This window comes from Hylobates moloch, unplaced genomic scaffold (genome assembly GCF_009828535.3).
Source record: "Hylobates moloch isolate HMO894 unplaced genomic scaffold, HMol_V3 SCAFFOLD_1, whole genome shotgun sequence".
NCBI lineage: Eukaryota > Metazoa > Chordata > Mammalia > Primates > Hylobatidae > Hylobates > Hylobates moloch.
This window is the reverse complement of record NW_026652276.1, coordinates 39999696-40018196: the sequence shown is the minus strand read 5'-3', so window position 1 is coordinate 40018196 and position 18501 is coordinate 39999696. Positions and strand designations below refer to the sequence as shown.

Here is an 18501-nt window from a genome sequence, read left to right as displayed (position 1 = left end):
ATGTGATGAGACAAAATCAAGCCACTGTACTCCAGCCTGGGCGACAGAGTGAGACTCTACCTCAAAAAAAAAAAAAAAAAAGCGTCTGCACAGCAAAGGAAACAATCAACAAGGTGAAGAGACAACCCACAGAATGGGAGAAAATATTAAATATTCACAAACTACCCATCTGACAAGATATTAATAACTAGAATATATAGAGAACTCAAACATCTCCATAGGAAAAAATCTAATAATCCAATCAAAATGGTCAAAAGATCTGAATAGACATTTCTCAAAAGAAGACACACAAATGGCCAACAGATATACAAAAAAAATGCTCAACGTCACTAATCATCAGAGAAATGCAAATTGAAACTACGAGATATCATCCCACCCCAGTTAAAATGGCTTTTACCCAAAAGACAGGCAATAACAAAAGCTTATGAGGATGTGGAGAAAGGGGAACCCTCATATACTGTCAGTGGGAATGTAAATATGGTTAACAACAATACAGCCACTATGGAGAACAGTATGGACATTTCTCAAAGAACTAAAAATAAAACTACAATATGATCCAGCAACTCCACTGCTGGATATATTTCCAAATGAAAGCAAATCAGTATATTGAAGAGATACTGCCATGTTTATTGCGGCACTGTTCACAATAGCCAAGATATGGAATCAAACCTGTTTCCATCAACAGGTGAATGGACTTTTAAAACATGGTGTACAGACACAATGGAATAATATTCAGCCATAAAAAAGAATGAAATCCTGTTATTTGCAACAACACGGATGGAACTGAAGGACATTATGTTGAGTGAAATAAGCCAGGCACATGTTTTTACTCATATGTGGAAGCTAAAAAAAAAAAAAAGAAATCAAACCCATGGAGATGGAGAATAGAACAATGGCTACCAGAGGCTGGAAATGGTAGTGAAGAGAGGGGGTTATAGAGAGGATGGTTAATAGGTACAAAAATACACTTGGATAGAAGGAGTAAAATCCAGTGTTCCATAGCACAGTAGTGTACTATAGTTAACAATAATGTTCTGTATATTTCAAAATAACTAAAAGGGGAATTAGAATGTTCCTAATACAAAGAAATGATAAATGATTGAGGTGGTAGATACACCAATTACTCTGATTTGATCATTACACATTGCTTTCTTATATCAAAATATCACATGTGGGCTGGACACGGTGGCTCTCACCTGTAATCCCAGTGCTTTGGGAGGCCGAGGAGGGAGGATCACGTGAGGCCAGGAGTTCGAGGCTGCAGTGAGCTGTGATCATGCCACTTCACTCCAGCCTTGGTGACAGCACAATTCTGTCCCTGAAAATAAAAATAAAAATAAATCACATGTACCCCATAAATATGTGCAACTATTATGTATCCATAATTATAAATTTTTTTAAAAGAATTCATGAAAACTCACAAAAGTGTGGTCAAAAGAATAGTTTGAGGATTAATTTGAAATCTTTCTGAAGGTTCTGGGATTTCTAGATCCAGTGTCCCACATTGCTTTGGGCTACCCCACCTGGTTACTAACCACGAAAAGTTCTATCTTTGTTTATGTGTGTATATATATATGTGTGTGTGTGTGTGTGTGTGTACATATACACACATATATATACACATACATATATATGTATATATACACACATAAACATATATACATACAAACATACATACATTGTTTATGTATGTATATATGTTTGTGTGTGTGTGTGTGTGTGTGTGTGTGTATATATATATATCCTTTAAGTACCACTCAACTTTCAATCGATGTATTTAAAACATTTTCTTCCTGCCGGGCATGGTGGCTCACGCCTATAATACCAACACTTTGGGAGGCCAAGGCGGGTGGATCACGAGGTCATGAAATCGAGACCATCCTGGCTAACACGGTGAAACCCCGTCTTTACTAAAAATACAAAATAAAATTAGCCGGGCGTGGTGGTGGGCGCCTGTAGTCCCAGCTACTCGGGAGGCTGAGGCAGAAGAATGGCGCGAACCTGGGAGGCAGAGGTTGCAGTGAGCCGAGATCGTGCCACTGCACTCCAGCCTTGGGCAACAGAGACTCCATCTCAAAAAAAAAAAAAAAAAAAAGATTTTCTTCCCTAAAATACGCCCTACAAACGCTTGCTATCCATTCTACTAACTAATGAAAATGGTTGTGATTCTATGTCTTTATTCTCTGGATCTTTTTTTTTTTTTTGAGACATTCTCGCTCTGTCACCCAAGTTGGAGTGCAGTGGCACAATCATAGCTTACTGCAGCCTGGAACTCCTGGGCTCAAGTGATCCTCCTGCCTCAGCCTCCTGAGTAGCCTCTTGGTCTTTCATCGAAGTGTGCTTTCCTTTATTGGGAAGAATAATAAGTACTTCCTGCTTAGAGTCTAAGCTGAAAATGAGTCCCCCACTTCAGAGGGTTTGAATCCTCCTGTGTCACACAGTCAAGTTTCCCCCAGACAAAGGCCACTTGGGGTATTACTATTTAATCATGGTAAGCCCAAGATCATATAGGTTCAATGTAGCATGTCTTATTGTCCCTTAATAGGCTGTGAGCTTCCTCAGGCTAGGGACTATTTATCTATTTACCCCTATAATACTATTCAATCTCTCCCCTAGAACATTCATGTAAAAGGTGCTCTATATATATACATATGTGTGTGTGTGTGTGTTGTGTGTGTGTTTAATGAAAAAAACTATTTTATTAAGACCAGCCATGAACTATTTATCTATTTATCCCCATTATACTATTTAATCTCTCCCCAAAACATTCATATAGAAGGTGCTCTCCCTCTCTGTCTCTCTCTCTGTGTGTGTATGTGTGTGTGTGTGTGTGTGTGTGTGTGTGTGTGTGGTTTTGTCTCTTTTTTTTTGAGACAGAGTGTCACTCTTGTTGCCCAAGCTAGAGTGCAATGACGCGATCTCAGCTCACCTCAACCTCCACCTCCTGGGTTCAAGTGATTCTCCCGCCTCACCCTTCCAAGTAGCTGTGATTACAGGCATGTGCCACCATACCCAGCTAATTTTCTATTTTTAGTAGAGATGGGGTTTCTCCACGTTAGTCAGGCTGGTTTCGAACTCCCAACCTCAGGTGATCCACCCGCCTCGGCCTCCCAAAATGCTGGGATTACAGGAGTGAGTCATTGAGCCTGGCCATATGTGTTTTTTTTCTAATGAAAAAATTATTTGACTAAGATCCATCAGGGCCTCTCTTGCCCCCCTCTCACGATGTGACATGCCAGCTCCCCGTTTACCTTCCACCATGATTGTAAGCCTCCTGAGGCCCTCACCAGAAGCAGTTGCTGGTGCCACACTTCATGTACAGCCTGCAGAACTGTGACGCAAATAAAACCCTTTTCCTTAAAAATTAAAAAAAAAAAAAAACTCATCTGGAAAGGGCTCAAGTCCGCTGCGCTGGGCTACACTTTTGTTACAGGCTAGGTAACTCTAGAATCTGACAAATCAATAAAGAAATTTTGTTTCTGTAAATATTATCTCCTTCTCATCTCCATCCCTAGGAATCCATAATATTTGAGGAATTCTTCAGCCTAAAAAATAAATAACCACAGAGGACCTTTCATATGCAGCATCTGTGGTTCTTAACGCTGGCTGAACATCAGAATCACCTGTGGAGCTTCTAAAACCTATCAGTACCAGGACCCTATTCCAGAACAATTCAATCAGAATCTATGGGGGTGGTGCACAGATACTTCATTTCTCCTAGTCCTCGCAACACCTCCATATGAGAGGTGCTATTATCCCCATTTTCCAGAGGAGGAAACTGAGGCTCAGGCTAGGAGAGATTAAGACTTGCCCATTACACATTTAATAAGGGACACACAGCCTGATTCCCAAATAGCTCTCAAACATACGTTATTTTGGTAAGCGCCGTTCATAACGTATTTTAACAACATGTGGATATAGAACCACCAAGAGCCCTCATCCTGCTAAGCTGTGGACAAGCCAGTGGATCAGACACAGAGAGACATTCATCCGCCTACACAGCAGCGGGAAAGGACCTGTGCTCACTTCCACACCGCGGTTTTTACTCTCAAGCAGAGCAGTGACAAACCCTGTCCCTTTGACTTGTCAACGCTTTCATAACATCTCACCACCATGACCAAGATAGCTGTTTTCTTTTTTTTTTTAATTTTAATTTTTTTGGTAGAGATGGGGGTAGGGATCTTGGTATGTTGCCCAAGCTGGTGTTAAACTCCCGGCCTCAAGCAATCCTCCTGCCTCAGCCTCCCAATGTGTTGCAATTGCAAGCATAAGCCACTACACCTGGCAACTCTTGAGGACTCAGAAGGTTAGAGCAGCACAAATACTAGAGTGGATGGCCAGGCCAAAAGCCAGCATTTTTCATAAATATTACTGTGAATTTTGAACACTTTTATTTCCTGAATGTGCTATGTACTTAGATTTCACTGAGCACGAGTGCATGAGATGAAACTTGCTTTAAAAAGACAGAGTCAAATGGATTGACACAGGTGAACCAAAAGTGAGAATAGCTTGCCTTCAACTCCACTTTGTTGCTTCTCATTTTATTTATTCCCTAAATAAAACAAGAAAACTCAAAGTGGTTCTCAGTAAGACTGAAGAATTCCCCTAAGAATTCCCATCTTTATGAGTTACAGAATTTAGTCAACTTTTCTTTTTTCCAAATGCTGCCTGAAGAGCTACTTTTCACTGCTATTCTGAGCAATTCTGGAGCTGCTGAGATGTCTTGGGGAAGGGTGGAGCAGCTGCCAGACTCCTCAGGTTCTGATGGAGGCAGATGCCTTTCCCCAGCTTGTTGCTGGCTGGGGACAAGCCTTCCACAATATGGATTTCGTTGTCTGAACTCCCTCGGCTCAGCAACGCCCCTTGTCAGAGCACAGAGCCCACAGTTATATCACAGATTAGCCCAGGAAACAGCTAGTCATGAATCACAGAGGCTCATGGATCTCTGCCGAACAAAGAACTCCAGCTCTGGGAAACTTTCTGGCCCAGCCTCTCCCTCTGTCCCAGTGGAAAAGCAGGTAATTTCCCACTGGCCCAGTAGAAAACCAGTGCAAGGTTCATGCAAGACAGGTGGACTTAACTTGGCTATTGCTTTCTATTTCCTCATCTACTAATGCTGTTTTCATACCAACTGCATCCTAAACACAGTTAAGATGGTGATTCATAGTGGTGGTGGGCGTCTCAGTAGGAGCTTTCTTAAGAAGAAAGGGCTTTGAATGAGCCAATGAAAGCTGTTGCCAGGGAACCAGATGCCATGAACAGGCCACTCCAGCAGTGTAAGAATACAAGCTGGGAGTGCTGGACTGAGCATTAAGTGTACTTGGCAGCTGAGTCCTACAAGGCCTGTTAACCCTTTGTGCACCTATGTCTAGATAGTGAATCAAGAGAAGGATTATGGTAAAATCTGAAAAAGCCAAGCCACCCCTTCTGTCAGTATCTCCCACTGGAATGTACCATTTCAAAGTTGTTCTCCCTGCTCAACTAACAGCTCCCCTGGACACCTGCTTTAGAGTGGATTGGCTAAGAGATGGGCATGAGCAAGGGTTGGTGTGGAGGATGACGCTCTGCAGAGGGCACTGCTCATGTCTGATCGTACACCTTAGAACACTAATGACTCCTCTTAAATTGTGGTTGAGTTTTATGTGATCTCTTAGCCTTTGGAGAAGGGACTTGGCTGCCCCAGGTGTGTCTGCTGTATGAGATAAGGAGGAAATGCTTCCCCTCTTCCCTAAATGTATACTTCAGAGCCTCCTAGGGCCAGCTGGAGATTGGCAGCCTATGCCTCGTGTTCAGATTGTTGGCTGGAGGAGTGTGGGCACAGGCTGCTGGCTGGGAAAATGGGAGAACAGGCAAAGCTGCTGTGGATGGGTCTCCCGACCTACCTCCCAGGACTCCTCCATCTTGTCCCACTTCTTCCTCTCCCTCTTTCACCAATCCCCAATCCAGGCATCCACTCTGGGTTCCATTCCTGCACAGCTTGATTAATTCAATCTCTGCAAAGGTACCAGCATCTTATCTCAGTTCTCAGGAAGATGTGAATGCTTTTCCAAAGAAAACTATAAAGGTTGAAAAACAGGCAGTGAGGTTACCTGTGGGCTAGGGGCTCCTTGGTTCACAAGGTGAACTCTAGCAACGTGTAGGTCTTGAGGGGAAGATTCTCCCCACACCCAGGCTCCCTGACACCCTTCCTCTTCCTCACATTGTCAGCTGCAACTCCTTGGCTGCTCCCTTCTGGGGGCTAAGGATAAGGACATCAATTTGAACATCAAAATCTCACCAATGTGGGCAAATAGTGGGAAGGGAATTTGTGTATACCTTGGGTGTTGGTATGTCCCTACAAAGACACGTGTTTTATACATCACATTAATATTTTTCTAAAATGATCAGCACAGGGTTCACAATTTTCACTCTGTGATAATCAGAAAATATAAAAATTATTCTCATCATAGAATTAAAATGGTGAGCTGGAAGCCAGTTGACAGAGAAGCATCTGGTTAGGCAGTCCAGTGACTTACTCTCTATATATATTAGATTTCCTGTTGTGAGGAAATGACTTTCAGAGCATCCATTTGTGCAGCAAAACCTCACAACTGAACTGGGCACAGTGGCACTTATCTGTAGCTCCAGCTACTTGAGAAGCTGAGGTGGGAGGATCACTTGGGCCCAGGAATTCAAGACCAGCCTGGGCAACATAGCATGACCCCCATCTCTAAAATAAAACCAACCTCACTAGTGTGTGCTAATAGTGGGAGACAATTCATGTATATTCTGAATTATGAGATGGAATTATTCATTAAACAATATTTTCAGCCAGGTGTGGTGGCTCATGCCTGTAATCCCAGAACTTTGGGAGACTGAGGCGGGTGGATCATGAGGTCAAGAGACAGAGACCATCCTGGCCAACATGGTGAAGCCCCGTCTCTACTAAAAATACAAAAATTAGCTGGGCATAGTGGCACGCGCCTATAGACCCAGCTACACAGGAGGCTGAGGCAGGAGAATCGCTTGAACCTGGGAGGCAGAGGTTGCAGTGAGCCAAGATCATGCCACTGCACTGCAGCCTGCCAACAGAGCAAGATTCCGTCTCAAAAAAACAAAAACAAAAACAAAAAACAATATTTTCTATTTATTGAGCATGTACTATGTGCCTGGCACAAGACTTGGTGCTTGACACGAATCATTTCATTTGTTAATTACATAAACATCATTGTAACAGTATTTAATGAAAATCAGAAGAAAAATTTACCCACCACCAAACAATACAGATCAAACAGTGCTATGTTATTATTACATTTTATTACTCTAATGTTCAACGGTGCTAAATTATCAGAATCCATGCAGTCTCAATGAATGACATCTGCTCTGAGATCCTCCCTTTAGAATTAAAATCATCCCTGCTCCTGTCACCCTCCATAGGTTGGTTTCTATGGAGGTTTGTTATTTTTGCCCCAAGTAACTGAGCTGCCAGCCAAATGGTGATTGCTTTTCCCCATGTTATGAAAGAACCAAGAATGTGTGGCTTTTATTTCTTCTACAAACTCACCATCTCTCCACTGTAAATTTAAAAGCTTGCAATTACAGTGAATGCTCCTACTAATAAAGTGAAGCCATGAGCAAAGGGATAACTAAATATTTTAGACTCCCAAAGCAAACCCTTCAGAAAGATCTAAAATAAATAGATCCCTAGTCCCTTCCCTCTGAACTAGACAGGCCATGCAGCCATAATTTATAGCTAAGGAGAGAAAGGAAGCAGAAATCCAAGGCTGACACCCTCTCTCTTGCTATGATTCCAGAGTATTCTTTGTTGCCTTTTGCATTCTTCTTTCAAACCTGGCCTGGGCCACATGAGAAATTAGCCCTGGTCTCTGAATAAGCCAAGTAACTTATCCTTAGCAGGTCTGTGCTTCTTCTAACAAGTTCAGAGGGTTCTATCTTCCACACTGATTGTTAGGGCCCTTTCAGCCTGTGTATACTAAGCCTTGAGTTGGTCAGCACCTTTAACCTATGGGTCTGAGCTTTGTGCTATAGCAAACTACCAACTACTAAAACAGGCGTTGACCCAATTCTCTTCTTTTCTATATTTTTCATACTGGCTCAAAGACAATTATACATCTCTTTGGGCATGCTAAAAAGCAAAATGACAAATATTCAATCAGCTGCTACTATAATGCAAGGGGTTCTATGCTACGGGGAGTATTAAGAATTTTAAGATATTGGCCAGGCACAGTGGCTCACACATGTAACTTTGGGAGGCTGAGTCAGGAGGACCACATTAATCTAGGAGTTTGAGACCAGACAGGGCAACACAATGAGACCCCACTCTACAAAAAAAAAAAAATTAGCCAGGCATGGTGGTGTATGCCTGTAGTCCCAGCAGTACAGGAGGCTGAGGTAGGAGTACTGCCTGAGCCCCAGAGGTCAAGGCTGTAGTGTGCCATGATCGCAGCACTGCATTCAGCCTGGGTGACAAAGCAAGACCCTGTCTCTTAAAAAAAAAAAAAAGAATTGTAAGATGTAGTCTCTACCTTCCAAAGACTTAAAGTCTAGTTGGGACATAAAACACAAGCAAATTGAAAGCCTTAATAATGTAAGGCATTGCTGCTTGTCATGTACATGGCCCATCTTTTTAATTTTTTCTGAGACAGGATCTTGCTCTGTCTCCCAGACTGGAGTGCAGTGGTGCGATCACAGCTCACTGCAGCCTCTACCTTCTGCGCTCAAGCAATCTTCCCACTTCAGCCTCTGGAGTAGCTGGGACTACAGGCATGCACCACCACACCCAGCTAATTTTTTTATTTTTTGTAGACCGACTGGCTAATTTTTGTATGTTTGGTACAGACAGAGGGATTTTGCCATGTTGCCTAAACTGCTCTTGAACTCCTGAGCTCAAGCGATCTGCCAGCCTCGGCCTCCCAAAGTGTTGTGATCACAGGCATGAGCCACTGTGCCCAGCCTCACAGCCCATATTTTTAAATATCTTTTGTTTTGACTTTCTCATACAACTTGTCTTATGGTAGATAACTGTAGTTGGCTCTATCAACTTTTATTCTACATTCCCTCTGGTGCAAGAGCTAGAAAGCAGAAAACTTTATTTTCTAGACTTCCTTCCAACTAGATTTGCAAAGTGAAGTTAAGAGAAGCGAGGTTGGGGAGATCTGAGTGCTTAGAAGTAGTCATGGCAGCCAGACCAGAGGTCCGGGGCCCAGTCACCAGCTTCATGGCTGAAGCGGGTAGTGGGGGCCAAAGTCATAGCTGCTCGCTGAGAGCCATGATGGGGCTTCTTATGAAGAACTGCTACTACTCTATTGCAGAAGTATTACAGGATGAACAACAGGCTGAAATTGGAACCAAATTTGGACAAGGTCCCATTTCACCTCTGGTTTGCTCTATGGCTGTATGCAAATCATTTCATCTCTCTGTGCACTAATCTTTACTCTTTCATTAACAAGAGCAACACCAAGGACTCTCCTTATAGATCACCCCTAAAGATGAATAAAATACTAGAGAACACAATTACACTTCTTTTTAAAGACGGATAAAGGTTCTGACAGTATCACATAGGCCGCCTCTCCCGAGTAGCATTCATTTACTCCAAGCACTTTGGAACAAGGGATACATTCCTGAATGTGCTGGGGAGGTGGCCATTGAACAGCATCTATTTTCTGTTTCATGTGGTTTCTATTTATTTACAGAGTGCCATGGTTATTCATGATGTTTTACAAACCATAAAAACAAGGTCTCCACCCTATAGAAGTTACAGTGTAATTCATACAGACATGCTGCATGGGCTGACAGGTCAGGCGTGCCAGGAGATGGTGTTGGTGTTGTATAACATGGGCGTGGAGGGGTTCTTCTTGAGTTATAAATACTTTCCAGTTACAAGGGCCTTTCATCTGGGATCCCCAAGCACTTTAGACTAGCAATAACCTGGATTGCTTTCTAAATGTACTTTCTATAAACTGTTGTGGGGACTGAGTAAATGCTTTTAAATGACTATTAATTGATCTGTGGATCTGTTCATTGTCCATATTAAACAGCATAGATGTAAACACGATGGTTTAGGAGAGGCTCGCTTTAGGCCGTGGTCTGGCTGCTTACAGATTACTGCCACCCCACAGAGACCCGGAAGGCTTGCCACAGCCTTGGGAGGCATTTTCCTAGGTGATATGCTCACTCAACCTAGACTCAGAAAGAGCACTCCTTGCGGCCCTGGTTCACTACGTATGGGTGAGTTAACATTTCAAAGTCAGGTGAGTTCAGAGAAAGAATCTCCTCTGGAGAAACTTGGAGCCATCCCTTGGCTAACGATAGTGGTTCTCATTCAGGTCCCAAGGCCTCCATTAAGCTCCTCTTATGCTACTTTTCTCTCTTTCTTGAGCAATGGCACTTTCAAAACGGCAAGATTTATCTTTCTTTGCAGCTGGTATAGAGTTTCCCCTTCTGTCTTACTCAAAGACCACTTAACTGGTGATTTTTCCTGACCTATTTGACAAGTTCATTCATATCCAAGAGAAGACTGGCCTGGGTTGCAAGTCATGAAAGTTCACCCAGAGGTTGATGAGATAAGGATTCCTCCTTCTATCCATCCTTTATAAGCTTCTCAGAGTTATCTTTCTAAAACTCCATCTCGGCTCACTGCAACCTCCACCTTCCCAAGCGATTCTTGTGCCTCAGCCTCCCAAGCAGTTGGAATTACAGTTGGGATTCCTTCTTAAGGAACACGACCACGCCTGGCTAATTTTTGTGTTTTTAGTAGAGACGGGGTTTCACCATGTTGGGCAGGCTGTTCTCCTGACCTCAAGTGATCCACCTGCCTTGGCCTCCCAAAGTGCTGGGATTACAGGCATGAGCCACCACAACCAGCCGGAAAAAAATTTTAATTGTAGTAAAATATATGTAACAAAAATTTACCTTCGTTTTAGAGATGAGATCTCACAATGTCACTAAGGCTGATCTCAAACTCACGCGCCCAAGGGATCTTCTTGCCTCAGCCTCCAAGTAGCTGGGATGACAGGTGTGTGCCAGTGCACTGGCTCAAATGGACCATTTTAACATTTTTAAGTTTACAGTTCATTAAGTACATTCATATTGTTGTGAATCCATCTTCAGAACTTTTTCATCTCCTCATACTGAAACTCTGTACCCACTACACACTAATGTTCCATTCCCCTCTCCTTGCCAGCCCTGTCAATTACCATTCAACTTTCTGAATCTATGAATCAGACCACTCTAAGTACTTCACATAAGAGAAATCATACAATGTTTGTTCTTTCATGATTGGCTTATTTTGTTTAGTGTAATGTCTTCAAGGTACATGCGTGTTGTAGCATATGTCTGAATTTCCTTCCTTTTTTTTTTTTTTTTGAGATGAAGTCTCACTCTGTTGCCCAGGCTGGAATGCAGTAGCACGATCTCGGCTCACTGCAACCTCTGCTTCCCAGGTTGAAGCGATTCTCCTGCCTCAGCCTCCCAAGTAGCTGGGACTACAGGCGTGTGCCACCATACCTGGCTAATTTTTTATTTTTAGTACATCATGTTGGCCAGGCTGGTTTTGAACTCCTGACCTCAGGTGATCCGCCCACCTCGGCCTCCCAAAGTGCTGGGATTACAGGCGTGAGCCACGGTGACCGACTGAATTTCCTTCCTTCTTAAGGCTGAATAATACTGCATTGTATGCATATGCTACATTTTGTTGATTCATTCATCTGTCGATGGACACTTGAGTTACTTCCACCTTTTGGCTCTTATAAATAATTTTGCTCTGCGTATGAGTATACAGATATCTCTTTGAGACCCTGCTTTCACCTCCTTTGGGTATATAGACCCAGAAGTGGAATTACTGGTAATTCTGTTTAATTTTCTTAGAAACTGTCATACCATTTCCTACAGAGGCTGCGCCATTTTGCATTTCCAACAGCAATGCACAAGGTTTTCAATTTCTCCGTATCTTCACCAGTACTTGTTATTTTCTGTTTTTGTTTTTGTTTTTTAATAGTAGCCATCTTAGTAGGTGTGAAGTGGTATCTCATTGTGGTTTTGATTAAATTCTGTTTGGAGCCTCTGCATTCACTCATTCGCTGTCTTGATTCCCCATAATAAACCCTATTTTATTTTACAACAGAACCTCTATTTCTTTCTCAGGAGACTTGAACTCGGTTGGGGGTGGAGGGGTCGGAGCGGGAGGGGAAAGTGCCACATAGGAAGATCAAAAAGGTAAGTGGGCTTGTAGTCCGTTGTGCTTCTTCATATAGGCCAGCAGGGGGCACTCCCACAAGACTGCCAGGGTAGTTCAGCTGACAGCTAACAGGCAGCTTGCTTTTCCAGGCTTGAGCAGGTTCCTAGATCCCCAGCAAAGGGGTCTTTTTGTTTCCTGACCCTCTTCCCTCCTGTATGTGCTCGTCACAATGTCACTGTCAAAGCGATCCAAGCATCCCAGGCTACGCAGTGCTTCTCAAAGCGGGTGCTCCTGGCATTCTAGTGGGACAGTTCATCACTATGTGGGAATTTCACACAATGTAGAACGTTTAGCATCTGGGGCCTCTGCTTGCTCAATGCCATCAAGACCTCCAATTATTGCAACAACCAAAATGTCCCCCACCCACATTTCCAGAGCACCCCCATCTGGGGATAGGTTGCCCAGTTGAGAACCAGGTATGCAAAGCAAGCTAGAGAATCCCAGTGTGTCCCGCTCAGGCAAAGCAGCAACTACCATAATGAGATCTCGTGTCCGGTCGAGGGGATGATGGAGCTCAGCCAAGGAAACAGTCACAGGTGGTTTTAGGTGACCCAGATTATACCCTGGCTCTGTTAATGATTAGTTGACAGTGACAGGCTCACATATCAGGAGAGAGGGGAAGACGCTCTCTAAAAACAAGATGAGAACAATAACAGAAAAAGTACCCCAACAAGGCCCCCACGCCATGCAACTGGGACTTGCAACCTGAGCCTGGTCCCTTCAGTGTCCATTTGACCCCCACCCCCATCCCTGGGGAATGCACACTGCACCCGGCACCCGTCTCTGCCTTGCCTGGGTTAGTTTAAGGGACTTCATTTCCCTGTGCTGCCATAGCAACCAGGAAACAACCTCCGCTCAGACGAGAAGGATGGTGCTGTGGCCGAGATCTGTAGATGCACGCGGCTAGTAACAGAGCAACCGGGACCAAGGGACAACAAGAGCTCAGGAGAAGGGGAGAGACAGGTCGCCCAGAGAGTAGACAATCCAGAGCTTGAAGAGGCTGGCTGTGCGGTTTATTTTTTCTCTCCACAAAGACACATACTGTCTAAACTGTGTGGCTGGTTGTTATTAAGAAGCTGCTGCGAGAGGAAAAAATTTAATAAAAGGCCCTGTGTTTGTGGTCTTCTTGGGCTTGCTGTGAGCTCTGGAAATCTTGAGGTGTGACCAGATTTCAGCCTTCAAAACCAAGATGGACTGCCCTTGAGAAGGGGTGGTCAGAGGGAAACATGTTCACGCTCTCCCTCCTGAGCCGGGGCCACGGGAAGCTGGGCCAGGACAAACAGAAGTTAGAAGTCTACTTTGAACCAGAGGTGAGTCCCACAGCTGAAGAAAGGCACATTTTGGAGGTGAGAGAGGAATGCTCTATGTTTCCACTTGGGAGGTAAACCATGTGTGTCTTGGTTTGTGTTGTTAGTGAGGTGGCGGGGTCACTGGAAGATCTTCCTTCCTCCTTCATGAAACTCAAGAAAATAACATCGTTTTCCTGACACACCGAGATTGCCACTGGGGCCCTCATCTTTCCCCTTGTAGCTGTCTTTGCTTGGACCAAAGGAGATTCCAGATTGTCTGGAATTTGGATGGTTTGGTGCAAGACCAGAATTTCCACCTGGTTCTAGGCAAACTGATGGCTGTTTGGTTTTTGGAAGTCGTGCTCTGCGGTTGAAATGCTGTGTGTGTTCATGCCATTTCAATGGCTTCCTTGAACTTTCTGGAATTCAACCCACAGGACTCATATTTAATATAGGTCAAAAAAAAAAAAACTCGTTTTAGAAGATTTTAAAGAGGTGGCAAAATTCCCTTGCTATACTAGACTTTTATTTCACTTGAATCCTGCCAGGAATAAGAGATCTATTGGGGATACTTTGCAAATTTGGGGGTCATACAGAGATTTCCATTGTCATGGTACTTTGTCATGATATTTGACCTTTGCTGTGTTAAAAGGCATATAAAGTTTCAAAGGACCTGTATGGCCAATGGCATTTACTTACCTACAAGATATGTAACCGCTTTATAGGCCCCTAAATAGCCAAATTAGGTAATGTTACATAGCATCTGGAATGTATAGAAATTCTCCCCATGTACAGCTGAAGTGCTGGTGGCTTGGAATGCTCCTATTTAAACTGCCAGCTAGTCCAGGTCTAATTTCAAAGTTATCTGCTGCCCTTAATAATTCTGACCACTTACTTGCATACCAGGAAACTTTAACCAGCCTGTAACCTACACGCAAGCTGAGTTAATCCTCCAGCCATACATGACTCTCCTGAAAGTTGTAATGGGGTGAAAGAGAACCATGCCCTGGGTTCTACTAATTTTGAAATGTGGAGAGAAAAGGCAGTTGCTAAGAAGAGCAATTGTGTTCTATAACATCGTGTGAACAATTCAGAGAAAATCAGTAACTAAAAAAATGCCGAAGGCTTTGCACAAGCAGTATTTGCTGTAGAAAGGTCTTCCACAGTGGCTCCGTCAAAGTGGCTGCTTTTCATTGCAGGATTACTTGAACTGGAGGTCCCCAGAAGACTATGTTCCTGTCAGCAAACCTCAAGATGAGAACAATGCCAGCCAGCACTCCTGGAGCCTCTTTCTCCCTAAAACTTTCAGCACTAGAAAGGGTGCCCTGATCCTCTACTCAGAAGGTTTAGCCATTTCGGCATGGACGCCCAAAGAGAGGAGAAAAGGCCCCTACTGCCCCAGAGGTCCCTGGAGGAAGCTGGATCTTGAACTGCACACACTTCAAGACCTCAAAGAAGCCATCCTGGCATATGGAAGGCAACAGGTAGGCAGAACACTCCCTTGGGTTTGGGGAAGGTGCTGGCAGCGTGTCTAGAAACCCAGTTGCAGCTTTGGGAATAACTTCTTGGACCCAGGGAAGGTATGAAACTCTCAGACCTCTATTTCTTCATCTCTAAAATGAGATTGACTGTACTCTTAGCCCTATCTGCTGCACACCATTGTCACGAAGCTTACATGAGATATGTATGTGAAAGGGTTCTGAAAAGCATAAAGGGCTACATTATCATCATTTTGTGTTTTCCTTTCAGTTAGAGTAACACAAAGTCCTCTTCAGCATTCAGACAGATTCAGGCCAGCAGACGTTTCATCGGGATCCTTGAAATCCTGTCTCATAGCCACAAGCATCATCATCCCACCTCTGATGTTCTTGGCTCTGTGGAAATGAGAGGGAGAACATTTTAAATATTTACCTTGAGCCCTTCAGCGTCTGCAGGATAAGTTAATGACTTTTTCCATCCTGAATACAATATTAAGGGAAAACGCCTGTGCTCATTTTTCTGATTCATACTTCCTAATGTCTTGTGAGCTGTGCACCTGGACCCTGCTTTATATAGTTGCATGCATCAGCCCTTTGGCTGAGGCCATAAGATACTCTGGGAAGATGTGTCCCTTTATAAGATTCTAGGTTAGAAATGGTGGGTGACTCCCTAATTTTAAAGTGTCTACTGACTTTTCATTCCCCACAAAATAAAGTCATTAGCTTCTTCTAACAGGCCCTTCACACATTGGCTTTTCTGCTCCATGTCTAGCCACATTTCCCACCTGTTCCTATACCACTTCAATCATGGATGCCATAAGGCCCCACCCATGTGATTAGCTCATCATTCCCCAACACCTGTGCCCTTTCATGACTCTCCATTTTTGCACACACTTCTACAGCTGGCAAGCTCCCACCTATCCTTCGAAACACAACTTAAATACCATCTCCTCACTGAAGCCTTCTCCCACTTGCCTAGGCAGAGATAGCCCATTGCCTCCCTCCTCTGCAGACATTCCCATACCATCATGCACTGAGCTTTATCTCTTTGACTGTCTGTCATTCCTGATGGATTAACATCTCTTCCAATGTGAGGACCATGTCTAAATCATTTCCAGAAAGAGTACCCACAAATGTCTGTGGAATTAATGACTTGGTCATGCATGATATTTCCAATGTTTCTTAGATCATCTCCCAGAATCATTGTTGGACAATTTATCACCTACCCCCATGCCAGGCAGAGCTTCCAAAAGAAAAGACTCCTATGCCCTCTTTTTGTCTTTCAAAATAGAGAAGCTTGATGATCTTGACCGAATACCCAATGCTCTTTGCCTTAAAAATAATAAATTCTTGAATAAAAGAAAACCAATTGTTGAATGCTTACTGTTGCATTATAGCTAAATATTATTTCATTTAATCCTTACAATGACCCTGTGCGATATAGTTTTTCTTGCCTCGTTTTATAGATGAGGAAACCAAAGCTCAGGGTAGATAAGTGATTTGCCCAAGGCCAGAGAGCTACTAAATGACAAGGCCAGAATTCAAATCCAGGACTGCCTACCTCACCAGGGCCTGCATACTTTGCACTCTGCCCTGTTGTTTGTGGACTCAAAGGGACTCCAGTGGTCATTGTGCCTGGTCGTGGCCTGTTTGTCTCAGATTCCCTCTGTTCCCTTCCCCTGCTCTGCTCTGCATCGCAGGCAGGTTGACCACAGGCTATGTATAATTCCGCCAACATTGGTGTCCACTGGCTTCTGGTTGAATTTGCCAATGGGAGACACTGGAAAGAGATTGGAGAGGGAGAAGAAGAGGAAGACCACAGTATTTCTCCCTTCCCACTCTGCCTCAAGTGAAAAGAAGCATCTGCATTACCTCTGTGATACAGCTCTCAACAGACAGGCCCACTATGACCCCCGACTCCTCCAGGTGACCCTACCAGCTCCTCGCTCTGTCCTTCTAGTGTAAATGTGGTGCTGGCTTCCTGATGTTATTGATCTCAATGTTGCCCCCCCATCCGTTTGCCTTCTGACCTCTCCAATCACCTGTACAACCAATTCCCTAAATTAAATTCCTTCTGTGTTTACTTAGTTTCTATTTTCCTGGTTGGACACTGAGTGATACATAGGCTAACTCATTTAGGCTTCCTAATAATCCTGGGCATAAGTACTATTATTATCCACTTTAAAGGTGAGGAAATAGAAGCACAGAGAGTTTGAGTGACTCACTCAAAGTCATACAGCCAAGTAAATCACTGCACCAGAATGTGAGACTGGGCCACATAGAAAACATTACCTCTCTAATATAAATCTGTTTTTAAAAAAGTGATTATTGACCAGGTGTGGTGGCTCATGCCTGTAATCCCAGCACTTTGGGAGGCCAAGGCAGGTGGATCATCTGAGGTCAGGAGTTTGAGACCAGCCTGGCTAACATGGTGAAACCCAGTTTCTACTAAAAATACAAAAAATTAGCTGGGAGTGCTGGTGCACACCTGTAATCCCAGCTGCTCAGGAGGCTGATACATTTCTTTTTATCAAATATATTTTTTAAACTATGGGATTTTACAAATAAAATAAAAATCTATAGCTTTGAAAGAGGTAGACAGTTGACCCTAGAGATCAAGGTGAGAGGCTTCGGGGAGGAAAATGGAATGGCAAACAGTGCTGCAAGTTGAGTCCACCAGTAACCACACCAGCTGTCCATTAGGGTGAGTATTTCTTTGTCCAAATAGGATAGTTCAAGAGTTTAAAACACTGCACTCAAAGTCCAAGAGCCAAAGTGAGGATGGAAAAAGGGGTAGAGTAATAGTGCTGCTCACGGAAGGATCGGTTCTTGGCTGGACTGTGAATCAAGAAACCTGCATGACTCAGGCCCCACCCAGACCTGTAAGAATACAGGCTGTCGCAGAAAGGTGCAAGTCAAGGTTTAAAGCATCTCACAGTACCTCCAGCTCTCTGGATCTGACAGCACACATGTGGCAACCTGTCTGGCGTTTATAACTCAGCATCCATCCACCCCTGAACTTTCTTGATGGCCTAACTCTTAATGGGTAAAGATAAATGTTAAGTCAAGAAATCAGAGGTCAGCATTCTTAGACTCCTGGATACACACAAATATGTCGCTTGGTTGGTTTTTTGTTGTTGTTACTTTTTAACAGAAGGAAATCTTGTTTAGCATTTCCAAAGTTGAAACCATTCTTCTTGAGGCCTTTAATTTATTCAGCTTCCCATTATTGAGACATCAAATAGCTATAAAACCTAAGTAATCATAATTTGGGGTAGGATAAATACCAACAATGAGACATTGATTAAACAATGTATTTAAAATAATGTGTTTTAAAATTCAGTTCACAGGACATGCCACTTCTCTGTTCCATTGAGAGATAAACAGGATTTAGATAACTATAGTAGATTTCAACCAACATTGTACAATTGTTCCTTGGTATCTGCAGGGTTCCAGGATACCCCTTGATTTCAAAACCAAGGACCAAGATTGCTTCCAG

General features: G+C 43.4%; 1 protein-coding gene across 1 annotated transcript in view; it reads left to right on the top strand.

Moving 5' to 3' along the window:
• Positions 1 to 13338: 13338 nt before the first annotated feature.
• Positions 13339 to 18501, top strand: part of KIAA2012 (KIAA2012 ortholog) — a 129622-nt gene continuing 124459 nt past the window's right edge. Inside the window, exons 1-2 of the mRNA XM_032754924.2 lie at positions 13339 to 13545; positions 14724 to 15008. Of these exons, the coding sequence (XP_032610815.1) occupies positions 13462 to 13545; positions 14724 to 15008 (369 nt within the window). The 5' untranslated portion in view covers positions 13339 to 13461. The remainder of the gene's footprint in view (positions 13546 to 14723; positions 15009 to 18501) is intronic.